The sequence below is a fragment of the Coregonus clupeaformis genome, unplaced genomic scaffold, assembly GCF_020615455.1.
Source record: "Coregonus clupeaformis isolate EN_2021a unplaced genomic scaffold, ASM2061545v1 scaf0053, whole genome shotgun sequence".
NCBI classification, from domain to species: Eukaryota; Metazoa; Chordata; class Actinopteri; order Salmoniformes; family Salmonidae; genus Coregonus; species Coregonus clupeaformis.
The window spans coordinates 763941-786963 of record NW_025533508.1 but is presented as its reverse complement, the minus strand read 5'-3'; the positions used below and the strand labels follow the sequence as shown (position 1 = coordinate 786963).

The following is a 23023-nucleotide window of genomic DNA, read 5'->3' as shown; positions in this document are numbered from 1 at the left end:
AGACCCCCCCTATAATTCAGCTGTTGGCAGCTACAGGCCCAACGTTTCGTTCTGCTGTTGGCAAGTGAGCATCACAGGGGAGCGATTACATTAAATCAAGTGTGTTGAAAACAATTGGCATTTGAGTTCAGTTGGGGCTGGGATAGGTTAAATTGTGCTGCAACGGAAGCCTTATCTTTATAATAGTCTTACTACAAATCCAAATACGTACATTAAAAACACACACATTGAACTGCAACTGGCTGCACACTGTGCCAACAACGCGAAGGAAACAGAATAACTCTTGCTCAGCAAACGTAATCTCCAAGCCTAACATTCTCTTAACACAACATTACCATCAGTCTGCATTGATTTTCCTCTTTCCGGACATTGCAAGTGACCGTACATGAGACAATTAAATCGAAATCAATTAGGTGTGTAGCCATTGAGTCCATCCAACAGCTGTAAACAAACAGTTCGAAAGACACACACACTGTCTTTTTCTGTCTCAGTCGCTCAGTCTCTGTATGGTATACACACACTGTCTGTCTCAGGCCCTCAGTCTTAGTCTCATTCAATCTCTGAAACACACACACAGCTCCTGCCAGACAGTGTTATGAAGATGCTGGGTTTGTAATTAAACACCTTGATCGCCCACTGCTGCTCACACTGGAGGCAGAGCTAATCCTCAAACTGACTATTGGGGAGAGCAGGCCAAGATAAGCTACACCAGCTGGACATGGAATCAGAATGACAACGTTCAAGGATACTGGAAAGGGTTCAGACTAGGGAGGTAAACATAACCAATGGGTCTTGAGATTGTGAGATGGAGGCTAAACTATATCCTTGAACGAAGCATTAGACTCAGGACTGACAACACAGAAATGCTTCTCTAGAACATGGAACCAACTTTCTATCTGAAGCCAGTGAGTCTATCCAACAGAGCCACAATGATGACCATAAGATTTAGTTCCATAAAGGAAAAAGCAGTAATGACATACATACCTTGTTTGGCCAGGCATGAGAGAATAAAGAAACATAAAATAGGCCTGGCTATTCCTAGTTTTCCACGGAAAATGTAATGTATAGTCAAAAAGAAACTTTACAAAAAAGTGGTTGACCCACTGGTTATCATAAGTTGAATGCACCAATTTGTAAGTCGCTCTGGATAAGAGCGTCTGCTAAATGACATAAATGTAAAACGCAAATGTAAGAATAAACTTTGGTGACATAATCTGAAGCTAAGCACCAGTTCAGCCTGTTTCAGCTGTAACATACTGGGTCCACTGCAGTTGGGTAGATTAATGATGGACTGATCATTAATGACAGAAATACCCTGTGCTGTGGCTAAGAGCCAGTCTTGGGACCTAACCCAGATTACTCATTGTCAGTCTTGAGAGCAGGAGACTCATGGACGGAGGGGGATTTGTGTCCTCTGATCATAAACCACCCTATTCTCTGGTAGAACGACCTGTTCCACTGGTATGCAAAACCCATGTCTATTGCAAACACAGATGTATGTAAGAATAATGCCACGTTCACGTGCTAGTCAGAACAAGGAACTCGGAAATTTCCGAGTTTCATAGTTCAGACTAGCACGTGAACGAAGCATAACTCCAGGGGAGTAGACAATATAGCAAAATGGAGTTGGCAGGCCAATCTCTCCATTCATTCAAATACAATATTTCAAGTTGCACAGCACAGTTATGACTAACCATCGAGTCTAAAGCGCTTTAACCTTAGGAAACCATGAAGTCAGTGAAGTGATGTTATAGTGCGAGACGACAGCACAGCGTTGAAACGGTCTGAAGTGATACTTCATCACGCTGACGCACAGTTACCTGGAACCGATTGTTTTCCCATTGGACTGTAATTGTATACACACGCCGAGGATAGGGACATTAACAATCTTATATCTGAAAACGTTGCAGCCCAGACAATAGGAAACAGATTCGTTGTATTGTGTTGCGCATATAACATTAGTTTCTTTAGTACTAACTAATTTAAAATCATATTAGCTACATTAGTGTAGTATGCCGTGCCTTTGTTCTGAGACTAACGTTAGTAGGCAAAGAGCTGCACGATGTTTATCACTGTGGCATGCGCGCAATTAATTAAATGGAAGCCCTGGTCGGAATAGACAAAAGATGGTCAGTTTTCAAAACTGTTTTGAGCTGGCAATCTAGCAACAGTAACAAGGCAATCATAATAATATTAGTTAGCCTTGCTAGATTGTGTTAAACGATGACACGTTGTAGACAGCACGTAACTATTCGTATTAAGGCAAGTGATGAATGCCCCGTAAAACCGAATCACCCTGCCTGACAGACACCGCCATTCATGCTTACATTTCAAGGGAGGGGCGCGCGATGTGGCTAATTGGCGTTAGCTAGCTAGCAAACTATAGGAAATAAATAACATAACTAGTTAGCTAGCTAAATTGAGCTAACAAACGGTATAGCCACATGTGATCTGGCTGAATTACATTAGCTATAAGATTATTAGTTGGTCAGATAAGGACAATAACCATGTCAAATGACTTGAGCGAAGCAGTGATAGGGTTCAGCAGTGTCCCTGTAACTAATGGCAACAACGGACTGACCAGCATCTTCAGTTTGCCACACAGACTAGTTATCTGTGACAGACGTGGTACGAAAAACTAGCTAGCACGTTCTGTGGCCAAAATAAACAACGTTTTTCACTAGCCTCATGTCTACAGACATATGCTGCCTGAAATGAAACAAAATGATGACTTACCACCATTCCGATATCCAGGTTCGGGGGAAAGGGTCGGAGGGACTCCGTCTTCAAATTCGAGTCTCACTGGCTTAAATTAATGTTTGATTGATGCATTCGTTAAAGTGGCCCTCCTTTTCTTACATTGATATGTAACGTTAGCAAGCTATGCCAACAGTTTACCTCACATTTAGAAAATGTCGAAGCATCATTGCTAGTTGATGTGAATCTGACACGAAAAAGGACCAAACCACTCGTCACTAGCCCCTCCAAGGCAGGACTGGGAGGAGGGACGGGGACCACGAGGGGGTGGCGAAATCTAGTTCGTTGACTTGGCAAAAACACTTATTTTCAGCGAGATCCTCATGAAAATGTAGACAACTGTCTCCATATTATCGACGACATAATTTGCTAGTTAGAAATCTGAAGTTCTCGGTTCATGCAAAATCGTCCTTTCTACATTGTTAGTAGGCTGCATTAATTGCCTCAGTTCAGGCAATGATGAGACGTTTCAACACACGTGTGGTTGAAATGTGGATAAGCAGTGTCTATCCGCCGATACCAAACCTCAAAGGGATATGCGTATTTTATGGAAACGCAAAGACTGAGTGAAACGCTCTAGCTAACCGTAAAATAAGATAACATTATTTTAACGACGCCAACAATGATAAATCAACCATTTTTTTGTACCTTCATCTTGAGCAGCCAAAAATACTCGTTTAGAAAGAGGCGATAGAACTCCCCTATTTTGTGTGAATGCTGAGGTCCAGTTGATGCCCCGGGTCGGACAAAGACGTAAGAAGCAGACTGGCTCTCCTTTCTTTATGCTTTCAAGTTCCAATCAAATCTATTCAACTAGCTCACTGTCTTTTTCCTCGCATTATATTGGTGAGACTTGATACAATCATTCTTTGTTTATCATCCAATTTATTTCCTAGACAGACATCCTAATCAGCTTTAACACATTGTAATTTCCTAGAAATTGTGCGCTGTGAGGGCAAAATGTTTAAGTTCCACTATACTTCTGGCCTCAAATCGAATCCGCAACAGTATTATCCAATATTCCCCCATTGTATGGCACAATTGAGAATGCCTTATCCCTCTGGCTATGGTAACATTGAATACTCCAAATGGTAGTTGGCCAAAATATTCAATATGAGTTTATTTTAAAAGCTGACCTTACCTTCTATTTTGTATACCGTTATAATTTAAAGCAAGGTATGTATATCAACCTTACCTTTCAATGGTCGTTGATTAAATAATCAATAGATTGTTTTGGAGCCCCATCTTGTGACCAATTTATGAACTATCCCACCTCACCTCAGCAAATGCTATCATTGCCTGGGCTGGAGGAGACAGGAAAGGTGAGTGCCTGGCAAATATGTCAAGCTTGTTAAGACATTTGGTTTTTATTTAAAACATTTGCATTGTTCTCTGCTTCTTCAAAATAATCCACTTTAATGTACAAACGTTTAAATTTTATTTAAAAAATGTTTGCTGTATGAATAAGAGGCTCTCCGGAAATACATAATTGCCATTGGAAGTAGTTTCCACAATAGCATATACATAAATGAGATCACCAATCTCACATTTCAGACAAAAAACATCTGAGATGCATGGGAGCCATACCAACTATGAAAATCTGAGTGATGTTCAGAAATTTTTTGTACAAACTAAAATGTTAAAATAAAAAAAACAGGAGAGCAGTATATTCTAAATTTCAGAAGGGCATGGTACATTTGGAAAGGTTAATGTCTAACCATTACAACCAGGGCCAGTGCCGTGTACAGTGTTTTGTAGCCTAGTTTAACCATGTTCTATGAGTAAAATGACATCCCTGCTCCGTGATAATTGAAAACATGTCAGATGAGCCGAGACACCATAGAGCATAGCTGGATGAGTGGCCTTCTAACTGGGCAATGGCAACTGTGTTCTGCCAACTGTGTTATTCTCACACACACTCCCAGTCAAAAAACAACACTCGCACATACATATACACAAGGGAAACACTGTCTATCTCAGTCCCAGTTTCTTTTTCTCCTTCTGTTTCTTGCGTACAACTTCCATGTTCCTGTCCTTCCACATGCTCTTTCTCAGTTTGATGGGTCTGCTGCCCACATACTTCCCTGTGGACAAAAACAGTCTAAGATCAGTTGAGAATTGGACTGGCGCCACCACTAAGGTGTTAGGAAAGGAGAAGACTATGCCATTCCCCACACAAACAATTTCTCTCATGATGCGGATGTAATCGTTAGGGTCCTTGAAGCTGACAAAGCTGTAGCCCTTGGCCGTGCATTTGTCACCTTCCTTAGCTTTCTAACTATGCTTTCTTGCTAATTATGCAGCTAATCCTGTTTTTGCATGAAAAAAGAAAAGTCCATGTTCCAGCGAGATATTACTCACGACTACGGAGACTCAGAATTAAAAGATCCGGATCAGGAGTTACTCCCCATTTTAAAATGACATCTTGGGGTTGGATACAAAACTTGTTGGTACATTTTACACACGCACACTATTGCTCACCGTTCATCTCCCTCATGGCACGGACGTAGTCATTGGGGTCCTTGAAGCTGACAAAGCCGTAGCCCTTGGTCTTGCCTGTGCGTTTGTCCCGCACCACCTTGGCTTTCAGGTAGGAGGGGTAGCGGCTGAATGCCCTTGCCAGGATGTCGTCGTTTACCTCATTGCCAAGGTCTCCACAGAAGATTCTGAAATCATCTGGATGGAGGAGGGAAAGTCAGAAGATGAGGCTGAGCAAAGAGGGAGAAACAAAAAGGGAATGGGACAGTCACCTGTTTGTAGTGAAAACAACAATTATACTATTCTCAATACAGGTAACTGCTTTTAGCAACACTAGTATTTACACACTAGTGTTGCTGGGAATTAGCTTGCAATTAAAAAAAAAAAATTCTACTTACTCTGTTAATTATCCTTATGGTCCTTATGCAGTGGGCAATTTGAGAAAAAATAAGTCCTGCACATGTACCATACCTGCAAAAAAAATAATCAAGAACTTGTGGGGGACTTTTATTTTGACATGAGGTAAGCAGAGGAACTGATCTCTCTGAGGAACTGCATGGGTCTACAACAGACCCACGTTTCGAAATTCTGTTTAACTATACATTCCTTTAGATGTTAATGGAACACATAATTAAACAGAATTTCCAAACGTGGGTCTATTGTAGACCCTGCAGTTCCTCAGAGAGATCAGTTCCTCTGCTTACCTCATGTCAAAATAAGTCCCCCACAAGATCTAGTTAATTTTTTTTGCAGGTATGGTGCATGTGCAGGACTTATTTTCACATGAGGTAAGCGGGCCTACAACAGACCCACATTTGGAAAGTCTTTAACCCTAGGATGCATATGCCGGGTCAAAATGACCCGGCCTAATGTTTTTTTTCCCTTAAATAAATGCGTCTAATGTTCCAACATCCTAGTTTTGTTGTTTAATTTCTTATTTTTTATGTAAAAATAGTTTTTGCTTCACTACCCAAACTTTTCATGTGGGTCAAATATGACCCGTATGCATTTCATATGGAATTCACTGCATTGCACTCGTCAAACTGACCTTTCTTTTTGCTACAACAATAAAATCAAGTATTTATTAAATATCTTGTTTTTAATGTTCATTAAATCACCATTTTAATTTCTCCTTTTTAACTCATTGAGTAAAAGGAGTTTCATAAGGAGGCTCATAAGAATGTTGCCAGATATACAACCAAAATGGTTTTACAGATGCTGGATGAGGAAGCCATTGGTACCTCTGTCTCAGAATCTGAGGTATCCAATTCAGATGACACAGACTATGTGCCTGTGGGTCAAGTTGGAGTTGTGGATGCACCTGGTAGTCCAGCTGTACTAGATGATTCTACAGATGGGGAGGACTCCTCCTCTGAGGAGAGTGAAAACCAGTCAAATAGACTGAGTAAAAAGGGGTCTTACTGGAGTGAACATCCCCCACTAAAGGCAGGACCAGAAGCCATAACATCCTGAGGAGCTGCCCAGGGCCTGTGCCGGGGTCAACAGTTGTCACCAAAAGATAACTGGGAGCTGTTCAACATCATTGAGGAGGTCCTAAAGTGTACAAATTTAGAAGGACGGAGAACAGCGACAGCAAAAGGAAAAGAGTGGAGAGAGGTCAACAAAGAGAAACTAAAGGCCTTTATTGGTTTAACCCTCCTCGCCGGCGTGGAGAAAAGCTGGGACTATTTTGGATCCAATACAGAATCCAATTAATTACTTTATTTATTTTTTTGAACCTTTATTTAACCAGGTAAGCCAGTTGAGAACAAGTTCTCATTTACAACTGCGACCTGGCCAAGATAAAGCAAAGCAGTGCGATAAAAACAACAACACAGAGTTACATATGGGGTAAACAAAACAAAGTCAAAAATACAACAGAAAATATATATACAGTGTGTGTGAATGTAGTAAATTATGGAGGTAAGGCAATAAATAGGCCATAGTGCAAAATCGTTACAATTTCGTATTAACACTGGAATGATAGATGTGCAAAAGATGTGCAAATAGAGATACTGGGGTGCAAATTAGCAAAATAAATAACAATATGGTGATGAGGTAGTTGGATGGGCTAATTACAGATGGGCTGTGTACAGGTGCAGTGATCGGTAAGGTGCTCTGACAACTGACGCCTAAAGTTAGTGAGGGAGATAAGAGTCTCCAGCTTCAGAGATTTTTGCAGTTCATTCCAGTCATTGGCAGCAGAGAACTGGAAAGAATGGCGGCCAAAGGAGGTGTTGGCTTTGGGGATGACCAGTGAGATATACCTGCTGGAGCGCAGACTACAGGTGGGTGTTGCTATGGTGACCAGTGAGCTAAGATAAGACGGGGATTTGCCTACCAGTGATTTATAGATGACCTGGAGCCAGTGGGTTTGGCGACAAATATGTAGTGAGGGCCAACCAACAAGAGCGTACAGGTCACAATGGTGGGTAGTATATGGGGCTTTGGTGACAAAACGGATGGCACTGTGATAGACTACATACAATTTGCTGAGTAGAGTGTTGGAGGCGATTTTGTAAATGACATTGCCGAAGTCAAGGATAGGTAGGATAGTCCGTTTTACGAGGGCATGTTTGGCAGCATGAGTGAAGGAGGCTTTGTTGCGAAATAGGAAGCCGATTCTAGATCTAACTTTTGATTGGAGATGCTTAATGTGAGCCTGGAAGGAGAGTTTACAGTCTAACCAGACACCTAGGTATTTGTAGTTGTCCACATACTCTAGGTCAGACCCGCCGAGGGTAGTGATTCTAGTCGGGTGGGCAGGTGCAAGCAGCGTTCGGTTGAAAAGCATGCATTTAGTTTTACTAGTGTTTAAGAGCAGTTGGAGGCTACGGAGGGAGTGTTGTATGGCATTGAAGCTCGTTTGGAGGTTTGTTAACATAGTGTCCAATGAAGGGCCAGATGTATACAAAATGGTGTCGTCCGCATAGAGGTGGATCCGAGCGTCACCAGCAGCAAGAGCAACATCATTGATATACACAGAGAATAGAGTCGGTCCGAGATTTGAACCCTGTGGCACCCCCATAGACACTGCCAAAGGTCCAGACAACAGGCCTTCTGATTTGACACATTGAACTCTATCTGAGAAGTACACTGCTCAAAAAAATAAAGGGAACACTAAAAGAACACATCCTAGATCTGAATGAATGAAATAATCTTATTAAATACGTTTTTCTTTACATAGTTGAATGTGCTGACAACAAAATCACACAAAAATTATCAATGGAAATCAAATTTATCAACCCATGGAGGTCTGGATTTGGAGTCACCCTCAAAATTAAAGTGGAAAACCACACTACAGGCTGATCCAACTTTGATGTAATGTCCTTAAAACAAGTCAAAATGAGGCTCAGTAGTGTGTGTGGCCTCCACGTGCCTGTATGACCTCCCTACAACGCCTGGGCATGCTCCTGATGAGGTGGCGGATGGTCTCCTGAGGGATCTCCTCCCAGACCTGGACTAAAGCATCCGCTAACTCCTGGACAGTCTGTGGTGCAACGTGGCGTTGGTGGATGGAGCGAGACATGATGTCCCAGATGTGCTCAATTGGATTCAGGTCTGGGGAACGGGGCGGGCCAGTCCATAGCATCAATGCCTTCCTCTTGCAGGAACTGCTGACACACTCCAGCCACATGAGGTCTAGCATTGTCTTGCATTAGGAGGAACCCAGGGCCAACCGCACCAGCATATGGTCTCACAAGGGGTCTGAGGATCTCATCTCGGTACCTAATGGCAGTCAGGCTACCTCTGGCGAGCACATGGAGGGCTGTGCGGCCCCCAAAGAAATGCCACCCCACACCATCACTGACCCACCGCCAAACCGGTCATGCTGGAGGATGTTGCAGGCAGCAGAACGTTCTCCACGGCGTCTCCAGACTCTGTCACGTCTGTCACATGTGCTCAGTGTGAACCTGCTTTCATCTGTAGAAGAGCACAGGGCGCCAGTGGCGAATTTGCCAATCTTGGTGTTCTCTGGCAAATGCCAAACGTCCTGCACGGTGTTGGGCTGTAAGCACAACCCCCACCTGTGGACGTCGGGCCCTCATACCACCCTCATGGAGTCTGTTTCTGACCGTTTGAGCAGACACATGCACATTTGTGGCCTGCTGGAGGTCATTTTGCAGGGCTCTGGCAGTGCTCCTCCTTGCACAAAGGCGGAGGTAGCAGTCCTGCTGCTGGGTTGTTGCCCTCTTACGGCCTCCTCCACGTCTCCTGATGTACTGGCCTGTCTCCTGGTAGCGCCTCCATGCTCTGGACACTACGCTGACAGACACAGCAAACCTTCTTGCCACAGCTCGCATTGATGTGCCATCCTGGATGAGCTGCACTACCTGAGCCACTTGTGTCGGTTGTAGACTCCGTCTCATGCTACCACTAGAGTGAAAGCACCGCCAGCATTCAAAAGTGACCAAAACATCAGCCAGGAAGCATAGGAACTGAGAAGTGGTCTGTGGTCACCACCTGCAAAACCAGTCCTTTATTGGGGGTGTCTTGCTAATTGCCTATAATTTCCACCTGTTGTCTATTCCATTTGCACAACAGCATGTGACATTTATTGTCAATCAGTGTTGCTTCCTAAGTGGACAGTTTGATTTCACAGAAGTGTGATTGACTTGGAGTTACATTGTGTTGTTTAAGTGTTCCCTTTATTTTTTTGAGCAGTGTAGTTGGTGAACCAGGCGAGGCAGTCATTTGAGAAACCAAGGCTATTAAGTCTGCCAATAAGAATGTGGTGGTTGACAGAGTCGAAAGCCTTGGCCAGGTCGATGAAGACGGCTGCGCAGTACTGTCTTTTATCGATCACGGTTATAATATCGTTTAGGACCTTGAGCGTGGCTGAGGTGCACCCATGACCAGCTCGGAAACCAGATTGCATAGCGGAGAAGGTAGGGTGGGATTCGAAATGGTCGGTGATGCGTTTGTTAACTTGGCTTTCAAAAACTTTCGAATGGCAGGGCAGGATGGATATAGGTCTGTAACCGTTTGGATCTAGAGTGTCACCCCCTTTGAAAATGCGGCAGCATTCCAATCTCTGGGGATCTCAGACGTTACGAAAGAGTGGTTGAACAGGCTAGTAATAGGGGTTGCGACAATTTCGGTGGCTAAATTTAGAAAGAAAGGGTCCAGATTGTCTAGCTTAGCGGATTTGATACCAGGACGTGTACTCCGAGCATGTGCTGACCAACTGGCAAGTGTCTTCACTGACATTTTCAACATGTCCCTGACTGAGTCTGTAATACCAACATGTTTCAAGCAGACCACCATAGTCCCCGTGCCCAAGGACACTAAGAACCTGCCTAAATGACTACCGACGTCTGTAGCCATGAAGTGCTTTGAAAGGCTGGTCATGGCTCACATCAACACCATTATCCCAGAAACCCTAGACCCACTACAATTTGCATACCGCCCCAACAGATCCACAGATGATGCAATCTCTATTGCACTCCACACTGCCCTTTCCCACCTGGACAAGAGGAACACCTACGTGAGAATGCTATTCATTGACTACAGCTCAGCATTCAACACCATAGTGCCCTCAAAGCTCATCACTAAGCTAAGGATCCTGGGACTAAACACCTCCCTCTGCAACTGGATCCTGGACTTCCCTGACGGGCCGCCCCCAGGTGGTAAGGGTAGGTAACAACACATCTGCCACACTGATCCTCAACACGGGGGCCCCTCAGGGTGCGTGCTCAGTCCCCTCCTGTACTCCCCTGTTCACCCATGACTGCAATGGCCAGGCACGACTCCAACACCATCATTAAGTTTGCCGATGACAACAGTGGTAGGCCTGATCACCGACAACGATGAGACAGCCTATAGGGAGGAGGTCAGAGACCTGGCCGTGTGGTGCCAGGATAACAACCTCTCCCTCAACGTGACCAAGACAAAGGAGATGATTGTGGACTACAGGAAAAAAAAGAGGACTGAGCACGCCCCCATTCTCATCGACGGGGCTGTAGTGGAACAGGTTGAGAGCTTCAAGTTCCTTGGTGTCCACATCACCAACGAACTATCATGGTCCAAACACAACAAGACAGTCGTGAAGAGGGCACGACAAAGCCTATTCCCCCTCAGGAGACTGAAAAGATTTGGCATGGGTCCTCAACAAATTCTACAGCTGCACCATCAAAAGCATCCTGACTGGTTGCATCACCGCCTGGTATGGCAATTGCTTGGCCTCCGACCGCAAGGCACTACAGAGGGTAGTGCGTACGGCCCAGTACATCACTGGGGCCAAGCTTCCGGCCATCCAGAAAAATATGCCTCTATACCAGGCGGTGTCAGAGGAAGGCCCTCAAAATTGTCAAAGACTCCAGCCACCCTAGTCATAGACTGTTCTCTCTGCTACCGCACGGCAAGCGGTACCGGAGTGCCAAGTCTAGGTCCAAAAGACTTCTCAACAGTTTCTACCCCCAAGCCATAAGACTCCTGAACAGCTAATCATGGCTACCCGGACTATTTGCACTGCCCCCCCCACCCCCCACCGCATCTTTTTACGCTGCTGCTACTCTACCCACATGTACATATTACTGGGGCATGGGCAAGTTGCAGCGGAGGGTGCAGAGCTGGTGGCCGGGGTAGTGGTAGCCAGGTGGAAAGCATGGCCAGCTGTAGCAAAATGCTTGTTGAAATTCTCGATTATTGTAGATTTATCAGTGGTGACAGTGTTTCCTAGCCTCAGTGCAGTGGGCAATTGGGAGGAGGTGCTCTTATTCTCCATGGACTTTACAGTGTCCCAAAACTTTTTGGAGTTAGTGCTACAGGATGCAAATTTCTGTTTGAAAAAGCTAGCCTTTGCTTTCCTAACTGATTGTGTATATTGGTTCCTGACTTCCCTGAAAAGTTGCATATCGCGGGGGCTGTTCGATGCTTATGCAGTATGCCACAGGATGTTTTTGTGCTGGTCAAGGGCAGTCAAGTCTGAGGAGAACCAAGGGTTATATCTGTTCTTAGTTCTGAATTTTTTGAATGGGGCATGCTTATTTAAGATTGAGAGGAAAGCACTATTAAAAGAACAACCAGGCATCCTCTACTGACGGAATGAGGTCAATATCCATCCAGGATACCCGGGCCAGGCCAATTAGAAAGGTCTGCTCGCTAAAGTGTTTTAGGGAGCGTTTGACAGTGATGAGGGGTGGTCGTTTGACCGCGGACCCGTTACGGACGCAGGCAATAAGGCAGTGATCGGTGAGATCCTGGTTGAAGACAGCGGAGGTGTATTTAGAGGGTAAATTTGTCAGGATGATATCTATGAGGGTGCCCATGTTTACAGATTTTGGGTTGTACCTGGTAGGTTCGTTGATAATTTGTGTGAGATTGAGGGCATCTAGTTTGGATTGTAGGTTGGCCGGGGTGTTAAGCATATCCTAGTTTAGGTCACCAAGCAGTACGAACTCTGAGGATAGATGGGGGGCAAGCGGCAACAGTGAGAGACTTATTTCTGGAAAGGTGGATTTTTAGAAGTAGAAGCTCAAACTGTTTGGGCACAGACCTGGATAGTATGATAGAGCCCTGCAGGTTCTCTCTACAGTATATTGCAACCCCACCCCCTTTGGCAGTTCTATCGAGACGGAAAATGTTGTAGTTGGGGATGGACATTTCTGAATTTTTGGTGGCCTTCCTAAGCCAGGATTCAGACACTGCTAGAACATCAGGGTGGGCGGAGTGTGCTAACACAGTGAATAACTCAAACTTAGGGAGGAGGCTTCGGATGTTAACGTGCAAGAAACCAAGGCTTTTACGGTTACAGAAGTCAACAAATGATAACGCCTGGGGAGTAGGAGTGATACTGGGGGCTACAGGGCCTGGGTTAACCTCTACATCACCAGAGGAACATAGGAGTAGAATAAGGATACGGCTAAAGGCTTTAAGAACTGGTCTTCTAGTGCGTTGGGTACAGAGAAAAAAAGGGGCAGATTTCCGGGCGTTGTAGAATAGATTCAGGGCATTATGTACAGACAAGGATATGGAAGGATATGAGTACAGTGGAGGTAAACCTAAGCGTTGGGTAACGATGAAAGAGATAGCATCACTGGAGGCAATGATTGAGTCGGTCTCCGCGTGTATGGGGGGTGGGACAAAGGAGCTGTCTAAGGCAGGTTGAGCTGGGCTGGGGGCTCTACAGTGAAATAGTACAATAAGAAATAACCGAAACAGCAATAAGCAAGGCATATTGACATGGGAGAGAGGCATAAAGTAATCACAGGTGTTATTCGAGAGCGCTAAGACAACAGCTGGTAATGGCGACAAAGTTTGGGCTGAGGCTAAACATAAACAGGATGCGGTACCGTATAAAGGAACAGTCCAGCAGGCATCAGCTGTATAGCTGAGTTATCATAAGGTCCGGTGAACAGCAATTGGAGAGTTCGGAGGTAGTTCGGGGGCTGCTACAGCACTGGCGAGCAAGAGGCCCGGCTTGCGTGTGTTAGCGGGCCGGGGCTAGCAGATGGATCTTCGTGGTCGACGTCGTAACGGGAAGCCTGTTGAAACCATTTAGTCGGCAAACCAGTCGTGTTGGATCGGCGGGGCTCCGTGTCAACACTAGGAGGTCCCGTTCGGTTGACAGAGAGGTAGATAGCCGGGAGATGGGCATGGCTCGAGGCTAGCTCAAGGCTAACTGGTGCTTGCTAAGGGGCAATGGTAATTAGCCAACGACAACAGCCATTTGGTTGCGATGATCCGGCGCTAGGTTCCAGTGATTCCGGCAGAAAATTCGATATGCTCTGGGTCGATAGCACGCTGTGCAGACTGGCCGACAAATTGTCCAGGCTAGAGCTAGAGCTGGCTGGTGGGTAGTGCAGGCCACAGACAATGGTGAAGACGTTAACGGTGGCTAATAGCAAGTAGCCATTCGGTTGCAGCTAGACTAGTTTCAGCTTAAGGTTCTTGATAAAAGTTATAAAGAAATAATATAATCCTTTCCACGTTGGGTGAGGCGGGTTGCAGGAAAGTATATTTAGTTAAAGAATGAAGAGTAAAATTGAGAAATATATACAAAATAGACAAAAAACTAAAAAACTGGCTATTTACACAAGGACACAGAAAAAAACACGACCGCACTGCTACGCCATCTTATAAGGCGTCCATGTTGGTCGGAAGATATCCGTCGCTACCTGAGGCTTGATGACAAGAGGACCAGAGTGTTCAGAGAAGCAATGGACCACCTGGCAGCCTTCAGGCATGTGTGGGACCTTTTCCTAGCACACTGTAGAGGACTGCGTCACAGTGGATGAGCAGGTTTCCTCCAGACGTGACGCTTGGCATTCCGGCCAAAGCGTTCAATCTTGGTTTCATCAGACCAGAGAATCATGTTTCTCATGGTCTGAGAGTCCTTTAGGTGCCTTTTGGCAAACTCCAAGCGGGCTGTCATGTGCGTTTTACTGAAGAGTGGCTTCAGTCTGGCCACTCTACCATAAAGGCCTGATTGTTGGAGTGCTGCAGAGACGGTTGTCCTTCTGGAAGGTTCTCCCATCTCCACAGAAGAACTGAGGCAATGGAAAAATGTGGGGTGATGAAAGAGAGCCATGCCACCACCACTCAGAGCAGCCAGGGCCAGAAGAGGAAGAGGTGCCAGCTCTGCCCAAGCACAAAGGATAGAAAAGTCAGCTGCTGGTGTTCTCAGTGCAACACACCTGTCTGCAAAGAGCACAGTCACATGCTTTTGGTTTGTAACAAATGCATGGAGTAAGACAGCATAAGTAAGCATGACATGCACACACACTTTGTTCCTTTTAGTGTTTATGTTTTCTAAATTCAAAATTGTTAGTGTTGTCGTTTATATTGATGATGAACTTTGGATTTTCAAATACAATTTTTGAAATATTATAAAACATGCTTAAGGTGGTTTTATTTTGTTCTTCACACTAAAAAGGTTGAATGTGAAACTTTGATTGTAACATTGATTGTAAGAAAAATATGCTCATATTTTCAATAGCCGTTATGAATTTTCATAATGTTATCATTGAAATGTGTATCAACTGTTGAAGAGCAACTAAAAACATTTCAAACAATAAAATAATTATTGAAAGGTCCAAATCATAATTCAAAATAATTATGTTCCAAAACATGGATAATATTTTAGACCCATATAAATAAAACAAAGATATTACATTATCGGGTCATTTTGACCCGACATATGCATTCTTGGGGCGTCATGTTTACTATGCATCCTAGGGTTAATTTATGTTCTATTAGATGTTTTTTCTCAATTTCCCCCCTGCATAAGGACCAACCCTATGGACAATTTGATTGAACTTCTGGCATCCGGCGGGCTATTCAGTTTTTTTGCACGCTAATTCCCAGCAAATCTACTGTGTAAATACTAGCATTGCTAAAAAAAGCAGCTAGTAACTAGGAATTAATCTTCTCAGTGTAATCTGAAGTCATTAGCTAGCTTACCTGAATCCCACTCCAGTAGACTCTGGTCCTCCCAGCTGGTGCCTGCGGCTGTACGGATACACTTCTTCGCCTTCTCTTGCTTACCCTTCTTCTTCTCCTCTGCTGTGCTATCCACTGGCTGCAGAGAAACACAAGATTCTAGAGTCAGACATATTCTAGAGATTGCTGCAATACTGGCCCTTTGTAGGGTTTGGGTCAAGTCTATTTCAATCCACCAATTTAATTGTACAAGCATTTTGAATGCCGAAAAGTTTAAACCCTTTAACTTGAGCCTGGGCTGATAAACAAGGCAGAGAATTCTGTACCTCAGTGTGGACGGGCTCGGGCTCTGGCATGCTGGGTCCGATAACGTTGTCATCTGAGGCGGCAAGGCTGGCCTCCTTCTTAGCCTCCAGCAGTCCGGCAGCCATCACTGCTGCCTGCTGCTCTGCTACAGACGCTGCCAGCTCCTCCTGATGAGGTCAGAGGGAGAACAGAGACATGATGATAGATAAGATTCAGTGTGAATTTCCAGCAAACATCAGCAGATTTGGCAAGTATGTCAAATGCACATTTTAAGTAGTCGTTGAAAAAAATGAGAATGCAAAGGCATTGAAAACTAAAGAGTAGAAGTGAGTGTGCTTACCATGCGAGCCTTTCTCTGGGCATGGATGTCTGGTATCTTGGGCCCAGGGGGAGCTGTGTAGACAGTGGGGGCCGCAGAGATGATCGAGGGGGTGAGCTTGGGAGGGGCCTGGGTCACAGGCCTGGAGGGTGCTGACACCATGGAGTGTCCCATGGGTGTACCATGGGTCGACCCCACCTGTAGATGGTGAGAAATGGTAACAGCATATAGAAAAATTAGATAATGAAGCACAACAGAACTGGGCAAGATTGACCAAGCCTGCTCACATTCGTAATTGAAGACACAGTTAACACTGAATTTCCTTAAAGGCCTTCCCACACTGTACGTTGGATTCAGTCTTTTACGATTATTACATGTCACACTGTGCGATCTTACCTAATTAAAATCTTGATATCTTGCTGGCCAGATTATACGATTTGCTTCAGTTCTGTTAACACATTCTGTGATTGGCTTGCGAGGCTATGTCTGCTGATGTATGCTATTTCAACTGCAGCGGTGCATTTGATCTGCACATGAGCCAGCACTAGCAGCGCAAGCCTCCCTCTGTGCTTATGCGTGAGTGAAGTGAGTTCGGAAAAAACTGAAAGTATGCAACTTAGAAATAGTTTTACATACAAACTTTATATGTCGGAACTCAGAATCAAACACGCTTCCCAAAAATAACATGGCCACTGTGATAGAACGTTTATTTTGATTGCCGATTTTGTGCATTTATCAAAATCCCATCAGGTAGCCTTTTTAGATATAGCCTAAACAAGATTAGGGAAATCATTGTTCTTGCAAAGCATTTAAATGTTTAAATCAAACTATTACAGGGACAGTGAAGCATATTTTCTTCTTTTGGCTCTATACTCAAAGTTTGGATTTGAAATCGAACAATAACAATGAGGTTAAAGTGCACACTGTCAGCTTTAATTTGTGGGTATTTTCATACATGAACTGTTTAGAAATTACACCACTTTTTGTACATAGTCCCCCCATTTTAGGGGAGCAAAAGTATTGGGACAAATTCACTTATGTGTATTAAAGTAGTAAAAAGTTAAGTATTTGTTCCCATGTTCATAGCACGCAATGACTACAACAAGCTTGTGACTTAAATTTGTTGGATGCATTTGCTCTTTGTTTTGGTTGTTTCAGATTATGTTGTGCCCAATAGAAATGAATGGTAAATAATGTATCGTGTCATTTTGGAGTCATGTTTATTGTAAATAAGAATATAATGTTTCTAAGTACTTCTACATTAATGTGGATGCTACCATGATTACGAATCATCCTGAATGAATCGTGAATAATGATGAGTGAGAACGTTAGACGCACAAATATCATACCTCCAAGACATGCTAACCTCTCACCTTTACAATAATGGGAGGTTAGCATTTTTCTTTCTCACTTATCATTATTCAACATTCATTCAGGATTATCCGTATTCATGGTAGCATCTACATTCATGGGCATTCACTGTATACAGTGAGGGAAAAAAGTATTTGATCCCCTGCTGATTTTGTATGTTTTCCCACTGACAAAGACATGATCAGTCTATAATTTTAATGGTAGGTTTATTTGAATAGTGAGAGACAGAATAACAAAAAAATCCAGAAAAACGCATGTCAAAAATGTTATAAATTGATTTGCATTTTAATGAGGGAAATAAGTATTTGACCCCTCTGCAAAACATGACTTAGTACTTGGTGGCAAAACCCTTGTTGGCAATCACAGAGGTCAGACGTTTCTTGTAGTTGGCCACCAGGTTTGCACACATCTCAGGAGGGATTTTGTCCCACTCCTCTTTGCAGATCCTCTCCAAGTCATTAAGGTTTCGAGGCTGACGTTTGGCAACTCGAACCTTCAGCTCCCTCCACAGATTTTCTATGGGATTAAGGTCTGGAGACTGGCTAGGCCACTCCAGGACCTTAATGTGCTTCTTCTTGAGCCACTCCTTTGTTGCCTTGACCGTGTGTTTTGGGTCATTGTCATGCTGGAATACCCATCCACTACCCATTTTCAATGCCCTGGCTGAAGGTAGGAGGTTGTTCTCACCCAAGATTTGACGGTACATGGCCCCGTCAATCGTCCCTTTGATGCGGTGACGTTGTCCTGTCCCCTTAGCAGAAAAACACCCCCAAAGCATAATGTTTCCACCTCCATGTTTGACGGTGGGGATGGTGTTCTTGGGGTCATAGGCAGCATTCCTCCTCCTCCTCCAAACACGGCGAGTTGAGTTGATGCCAAAGAGCTCCATTTTGGTCTCATCTGACCACAACACTATAACCCAGTTCTCCTCTAAATCATTCAGATGTTCATTGGCAAACTTCAGACGGGCATGTATATGTGCTTTCTTGAGCAGGGGGACCTTGCGGGCGCTGCAGGATTTCAGTCCTTCACGGCGTAGTGTGTTACCAATTGTTTTCTTGGTGACTATGGTCCCAGCTGCCTTGAGATCATTAACAAGATCCTCCCGTGTAGTTCTGGGCTGATTCCTCACCGTTCTCATGATCATTGCAACTCCACGAGGTGAGATCTTGCATGGAGCCCCAGGCCGAGGGAGATTGACAGTTCTTTTGTTTCTTCCATTTGCGAATAAACTCACCAACTGTTGTCACCTTCTCACCAAGCTGTTTGGCGATGATCTTGTAGCCCATTCCAGCCTTGTGTAGGTCTACAATCTTGTCCCTGACATCCTTGGAGAGCTCTTTGGTCTTGGACATGGTGGAGAGTTTGGAATCTGATTGATTGATTGCTTCTGTGGACAGGTGTCTTTTATACAGGTAACAAGCTGAGATTAGGAGCACTCCCTTTAAGAGTGTGCTCCTAATCTCAGCTCGTTACCTGTATAAAGACACCTGGGAGCCAGAAATCTTTCTGATTGAGAGGGGGGTCAAATACTTATTTCCCTCATTAAAATGCAAATCAATTTATAACATTTTTGACATGCATTTTTCTGGATTTTTTTGTTGTTATTCTGTCTCTCAATGTTCAAATAAACCTAGCATTAAAATTATAGCCTGATCATTTCTTTGTCAGTGGGCAAACGTACAAACTCAGCAGGGGATCAAATACTTTTTTCCCCTCACTGTATTAATCGGACTATTCACAATCGTAGTGTTGTGTGCATACTCAGTGCCGGCCGTGTTCCTATTGGTAAGTCACCGGGATCGGCTCGTAACACCAGCCACACACTACACGATAAAGGCTCAACATTTCTGACACTGCCAGAACTTTGTCTGAGCCTACGACCGCATGTAGTGGTACTCAATCGGCAGACCTACACCATGTCACACTGAACGAGCCAAGAAAAGGATTTTCCCACAACATGAAAATGTTGTCTGCGACCGCCAAATCGTGGTATAAGACGTCTAAAATCGTACAGTCTGTGTGGGCCTTTAGGGAGAGCATTGATATTAGTTGTCCTAGGGGTCTCTATGGGGGATAAAAAGGCACTATAGCAACTAACCGGGGGTCCTCCTGAGCTCATATGTCCCATTGGGTCCATGGGATGCTGAGGATGCTGAGGGGGTCCTTGCATGGGGGGTGCCATCATCATGGGCGGGGGAGGAGGGGGGCGTGGCAGTGGGGGAGCCATCATACCCTGTGGAGGGGGACCACGCATCATAGGCATCCTCGGACCCCCTGAAAGAGAGATTTCCAATTAGCCTCCCAACACATTGTTTTTCATTTGAAGACTGAATCGCTGTTTAGCTAGCACTGAGGTGAAGTCAGCAACAGTAGAGATAGATTACCTGGTCTCTGCAGGATGTGCGGCATAAACGCTGGTCTCATCATTGGTGGTGGTCTGACACCTGGGGTTATAGCTGAAGAGCAGAAATGATCAACATTGTTATTGGGTCAAATAAATTGTTTAAATGTCAACTAATGTAACAATATGTGGTCCTCTGTAGCTCAGTTGGTAGAGCATGGTGCTTGCAATACCAGGATAGAGGGTTCGATTCCCGGGACCACCCATAATAAATAATATAAATAAATAATATGCCATTTAGCAGACGCTTTTATCCGAAGCGACTTACAGTCATGTGTGCATACATTTTTACGTATGGGTGGTCCCGGGGATTGAACCCACTACCCTGGCGTTACAAGCGCAATGCTCTACCAATTGAGCTACAGAGGACCACGTGAATAATGAAAAATGTATTCACGCATGACTAAGTCGCTTTGGATAAATGCGTCTGCTAAATGGCATATACAGTGCATTCGGAAAGTATTCAGACTCCTTGACTTTTTCCACATTTTGTTACATTACAGCCTTATTCTAAAATGTCCTCATCAATCTACACACAATACCCCATAATGACAAAGCAAAAACAGGTTTAGATTATTATTTTTAAACGGAAATATCACATTTACATAAGAATTCAGACCTTTTACTCAGTACTTTGAAGCACCTTTGGCAGCGATTACAGCCTCAAGTCCTCTTGGGTATGACGGCACACCTGTATTTGGGGTGTTTCTCCCATTCTTCTCTACAGATCCTCTCAAGCTCTGTCAGGTTGGATGGGGAGCGACGCTTCACAGCTATTTTCAGGTCTCTCCAGAGATGCTTGATCGGGTTCAAGTCCGGGCTCTGGCTGGGCCACTCAAGGACATTCAGAGATTTGTCCCGAAGCCACTCCTGTGCTATCTTGGCTGTGTGCTCCAGGGTCGTTGACTTGTTGGAAACTCCAAGCGGGCTGTCATGTGCCTTTTACTGAAGAGTGGCTTCCGTCTGGCCACTCTGCCATAAAGGCCTGATTGGTGGAGTGCTGCAAAGATGGTTGTCCTTCTGGAAGGTTCTCCCATCTCTACAGAGGAACTGGAGCTCTGTCAGAGTGACCATCGGGTTCTTGGTCACCTCCCTGACCAAAGCCCTTCTCCCCCGATTGCTCAGTTTGGCCGGGAGGCCAGCTCTAGGAAGAGTCTTGGTGGTTCCAAACTTCTTCCATTTAAGAATGATGGAGGCCACTGTGTTCTTGGGGAAGTTGAATGCTGCAGAATTCTTTTCCTACCCTTCCCCAGATCTGTGCCTTAACACAATCCTTTCTCGGAGCTCTACGGACAATTCCTTCGACCTCATGGCTTGGTTTTTGCACTGTCAACTGTGGGACCTTATATAGACAGGTGTGTGCCTTTCCAAATAATGTCCAATCAATTGAATTTACCACAGGTGGACTCCAATCCAGTTGTAGAAACATCTCAAGGATCATCAATATAAACAGTGGAAAAAGGGAAGGGGTCTGAGCAATTTCCGAATGCACTGTATTATGTTAATAAACGTGAATCAAACCATGTCACCTGGGCCTACAAATGCAGGGGGTGGAGGTCCCACGAAATTGGCAGCCCTTGCATCCAAGGTTTGCTGGACCTGAGAGAAAAGGGAATTTGAAGGAGTTGGATACATCTAGCTAACACCACATTCTGTTTGCTTTTAGCAGACGATAGTTTTGAGTTCGCTCATTCTACTATTGAGCTTTCGTATATAAAATGTTCAATCATTCTTTCCTCAGGATCTAAGTACCTGTCGGTAGGTGTTGGTGCCGATGATGGGTCGGATCATAGGTACAGCCATAGGAACACCCATAGGGACCACCTCCATCACTGCAGGGTCTCCTGCAGTCATTGCCACTGGACCCCCCAGGACCTCCTGCTCAAACCTGGATCAGAACCAACACAAGAGTTACCAACACATGACGATTGTCATGAGATATTGTTTGCCTGTTCTGATAGAGAAGTAAGCCCATTTAGTAGGGGTTGTTTTGGCATAGTCACCACACACGTCATTGCAATCTTATTGAAGGTAACCTTAGTGTCATGTCTCAGCACTTGTACTCACAGAGCCATTTCCGCCTCCATCTCCTTCAACCGCTCCTCTCCGGATTTCATCGCCATACTTACTGTAAAGACATAAACGTTTTGTTGGTAGTCCATTATTTTGTGGTAAACACATCTAGCTAGCTTCTAACCATGTACAGTTAACGTTTGGCTAACACCAAACGCATTGATAGTTGGCTTGTTTACGTTATTGGCTAGTAACTGTTAGCAAACGTTATCGCTAGTTGGCTGGCTAACGTTAGCCAGGATGACAAAATGTAAAAATCAGCAAGTTAATACAGCACGTATATGTACAAAACGTTATTACCGTAAGTCGTGACGTTCCAAAAGTATTCAATCTTAACTAGCTATTTAAATAAAGCATGAATTGTTGTATTTGTCCGTCGCTGCAAACCGAGGCCAAAGTTGTCCAAAATGGACAGTCGCATTATTATTACGTAACCTATGCGTCTTGGTTGCGTTCCATCCCGACAGTGTGATTGGGTCCGTTCCAGGGGATCTTCTTATTCTTCTTGTGGTTTTCCGGCAGACTAGACGCTTTGTTGAATATTGCTGGCTTTCCCAGTTCGGAAAATGCATTGCACATTTGTTCACAAAAAAATGTGAAAAGGGAACTTGCGCCACCATCTAACCCTATATATACAGTACCAGTCAAATGTTTGGACACACCTACTCATCCAAGGGTTTTTCTTAATTTTTAATTTTTTTTTACATTGTGGAATAATCATGAAGACATCAAAACGATGAAATAACACATATGGAATCATGTAGTAACCAAAAAAGTGTTAAACAAATCAAAATATATGTTATATTTGAGATTCTTCAAATAGCCACCCTTTGCCTTGATGACAGCTTTTCACACTCTTGGCATTCTCTCAACCAGCTTCACCTGGAATGCTTTCCCAACAATCTTGAAGGAGTTACAACATACTCTGAGCA

General features: G+C 44.3%; 2 protein-coding genes across 3 annotated transcripts in view; both read right to left on the bottom strand.

Annotated features, from left to right (window-relative positions):
• Positions 1–3248, bottom strand: part of LOC121543849 (rho GTPase-activating protein 33) — a 45033-nt gene extending 41785 nt beyond the window's left edge. For both annotated transcript variants that reach the window (XM_045212813.1, XM_045212812.1), the window contains exon 1: positions 2737–3248. Coding sequence is in view for 1 of the 2 variants with exons in the window: in XM_045212812.1 (XP_045068747.1) it covers positions 2737–2742 (6 nt within the window). In the remaining variant the exon portion in view is untranslated. The remainder of the gene's footprint in view (positions 1–2736) is intronic.
• An 851-nt stretch (positions 3249–4099) lies between these two features.
• LOC121543050 (RNA-binding protein 42-like) lies at positions 4100–22533 on the bottom strand. The gene is made up of 11 exons (XM_041852745.2): positions 22392–22533; positions 22086–22146; positions 21771–21906; positions 21548–21617; positions 20002–20073; positions 19716–19891; positions 16265–16441; positions 15945–16091; positions 15640–15757; positions 5239–5433; positions 4100–4841 (listed from the first exon to the last, which is right to left on the bottom strand). Exons 2-11 carry the CDS (start codon positions 22139–22141, stop codon positions 4729–4731), a joined length of 1260 nt encoding a protein of 419 aa, XP_041708679.2. The 5' UTR covers positions 22142–22146; positions 22392–22533; the 3' UTR covers positions 4100–4728.
• Positions 22534–23023: the final 490 nt, after the last annotated feature.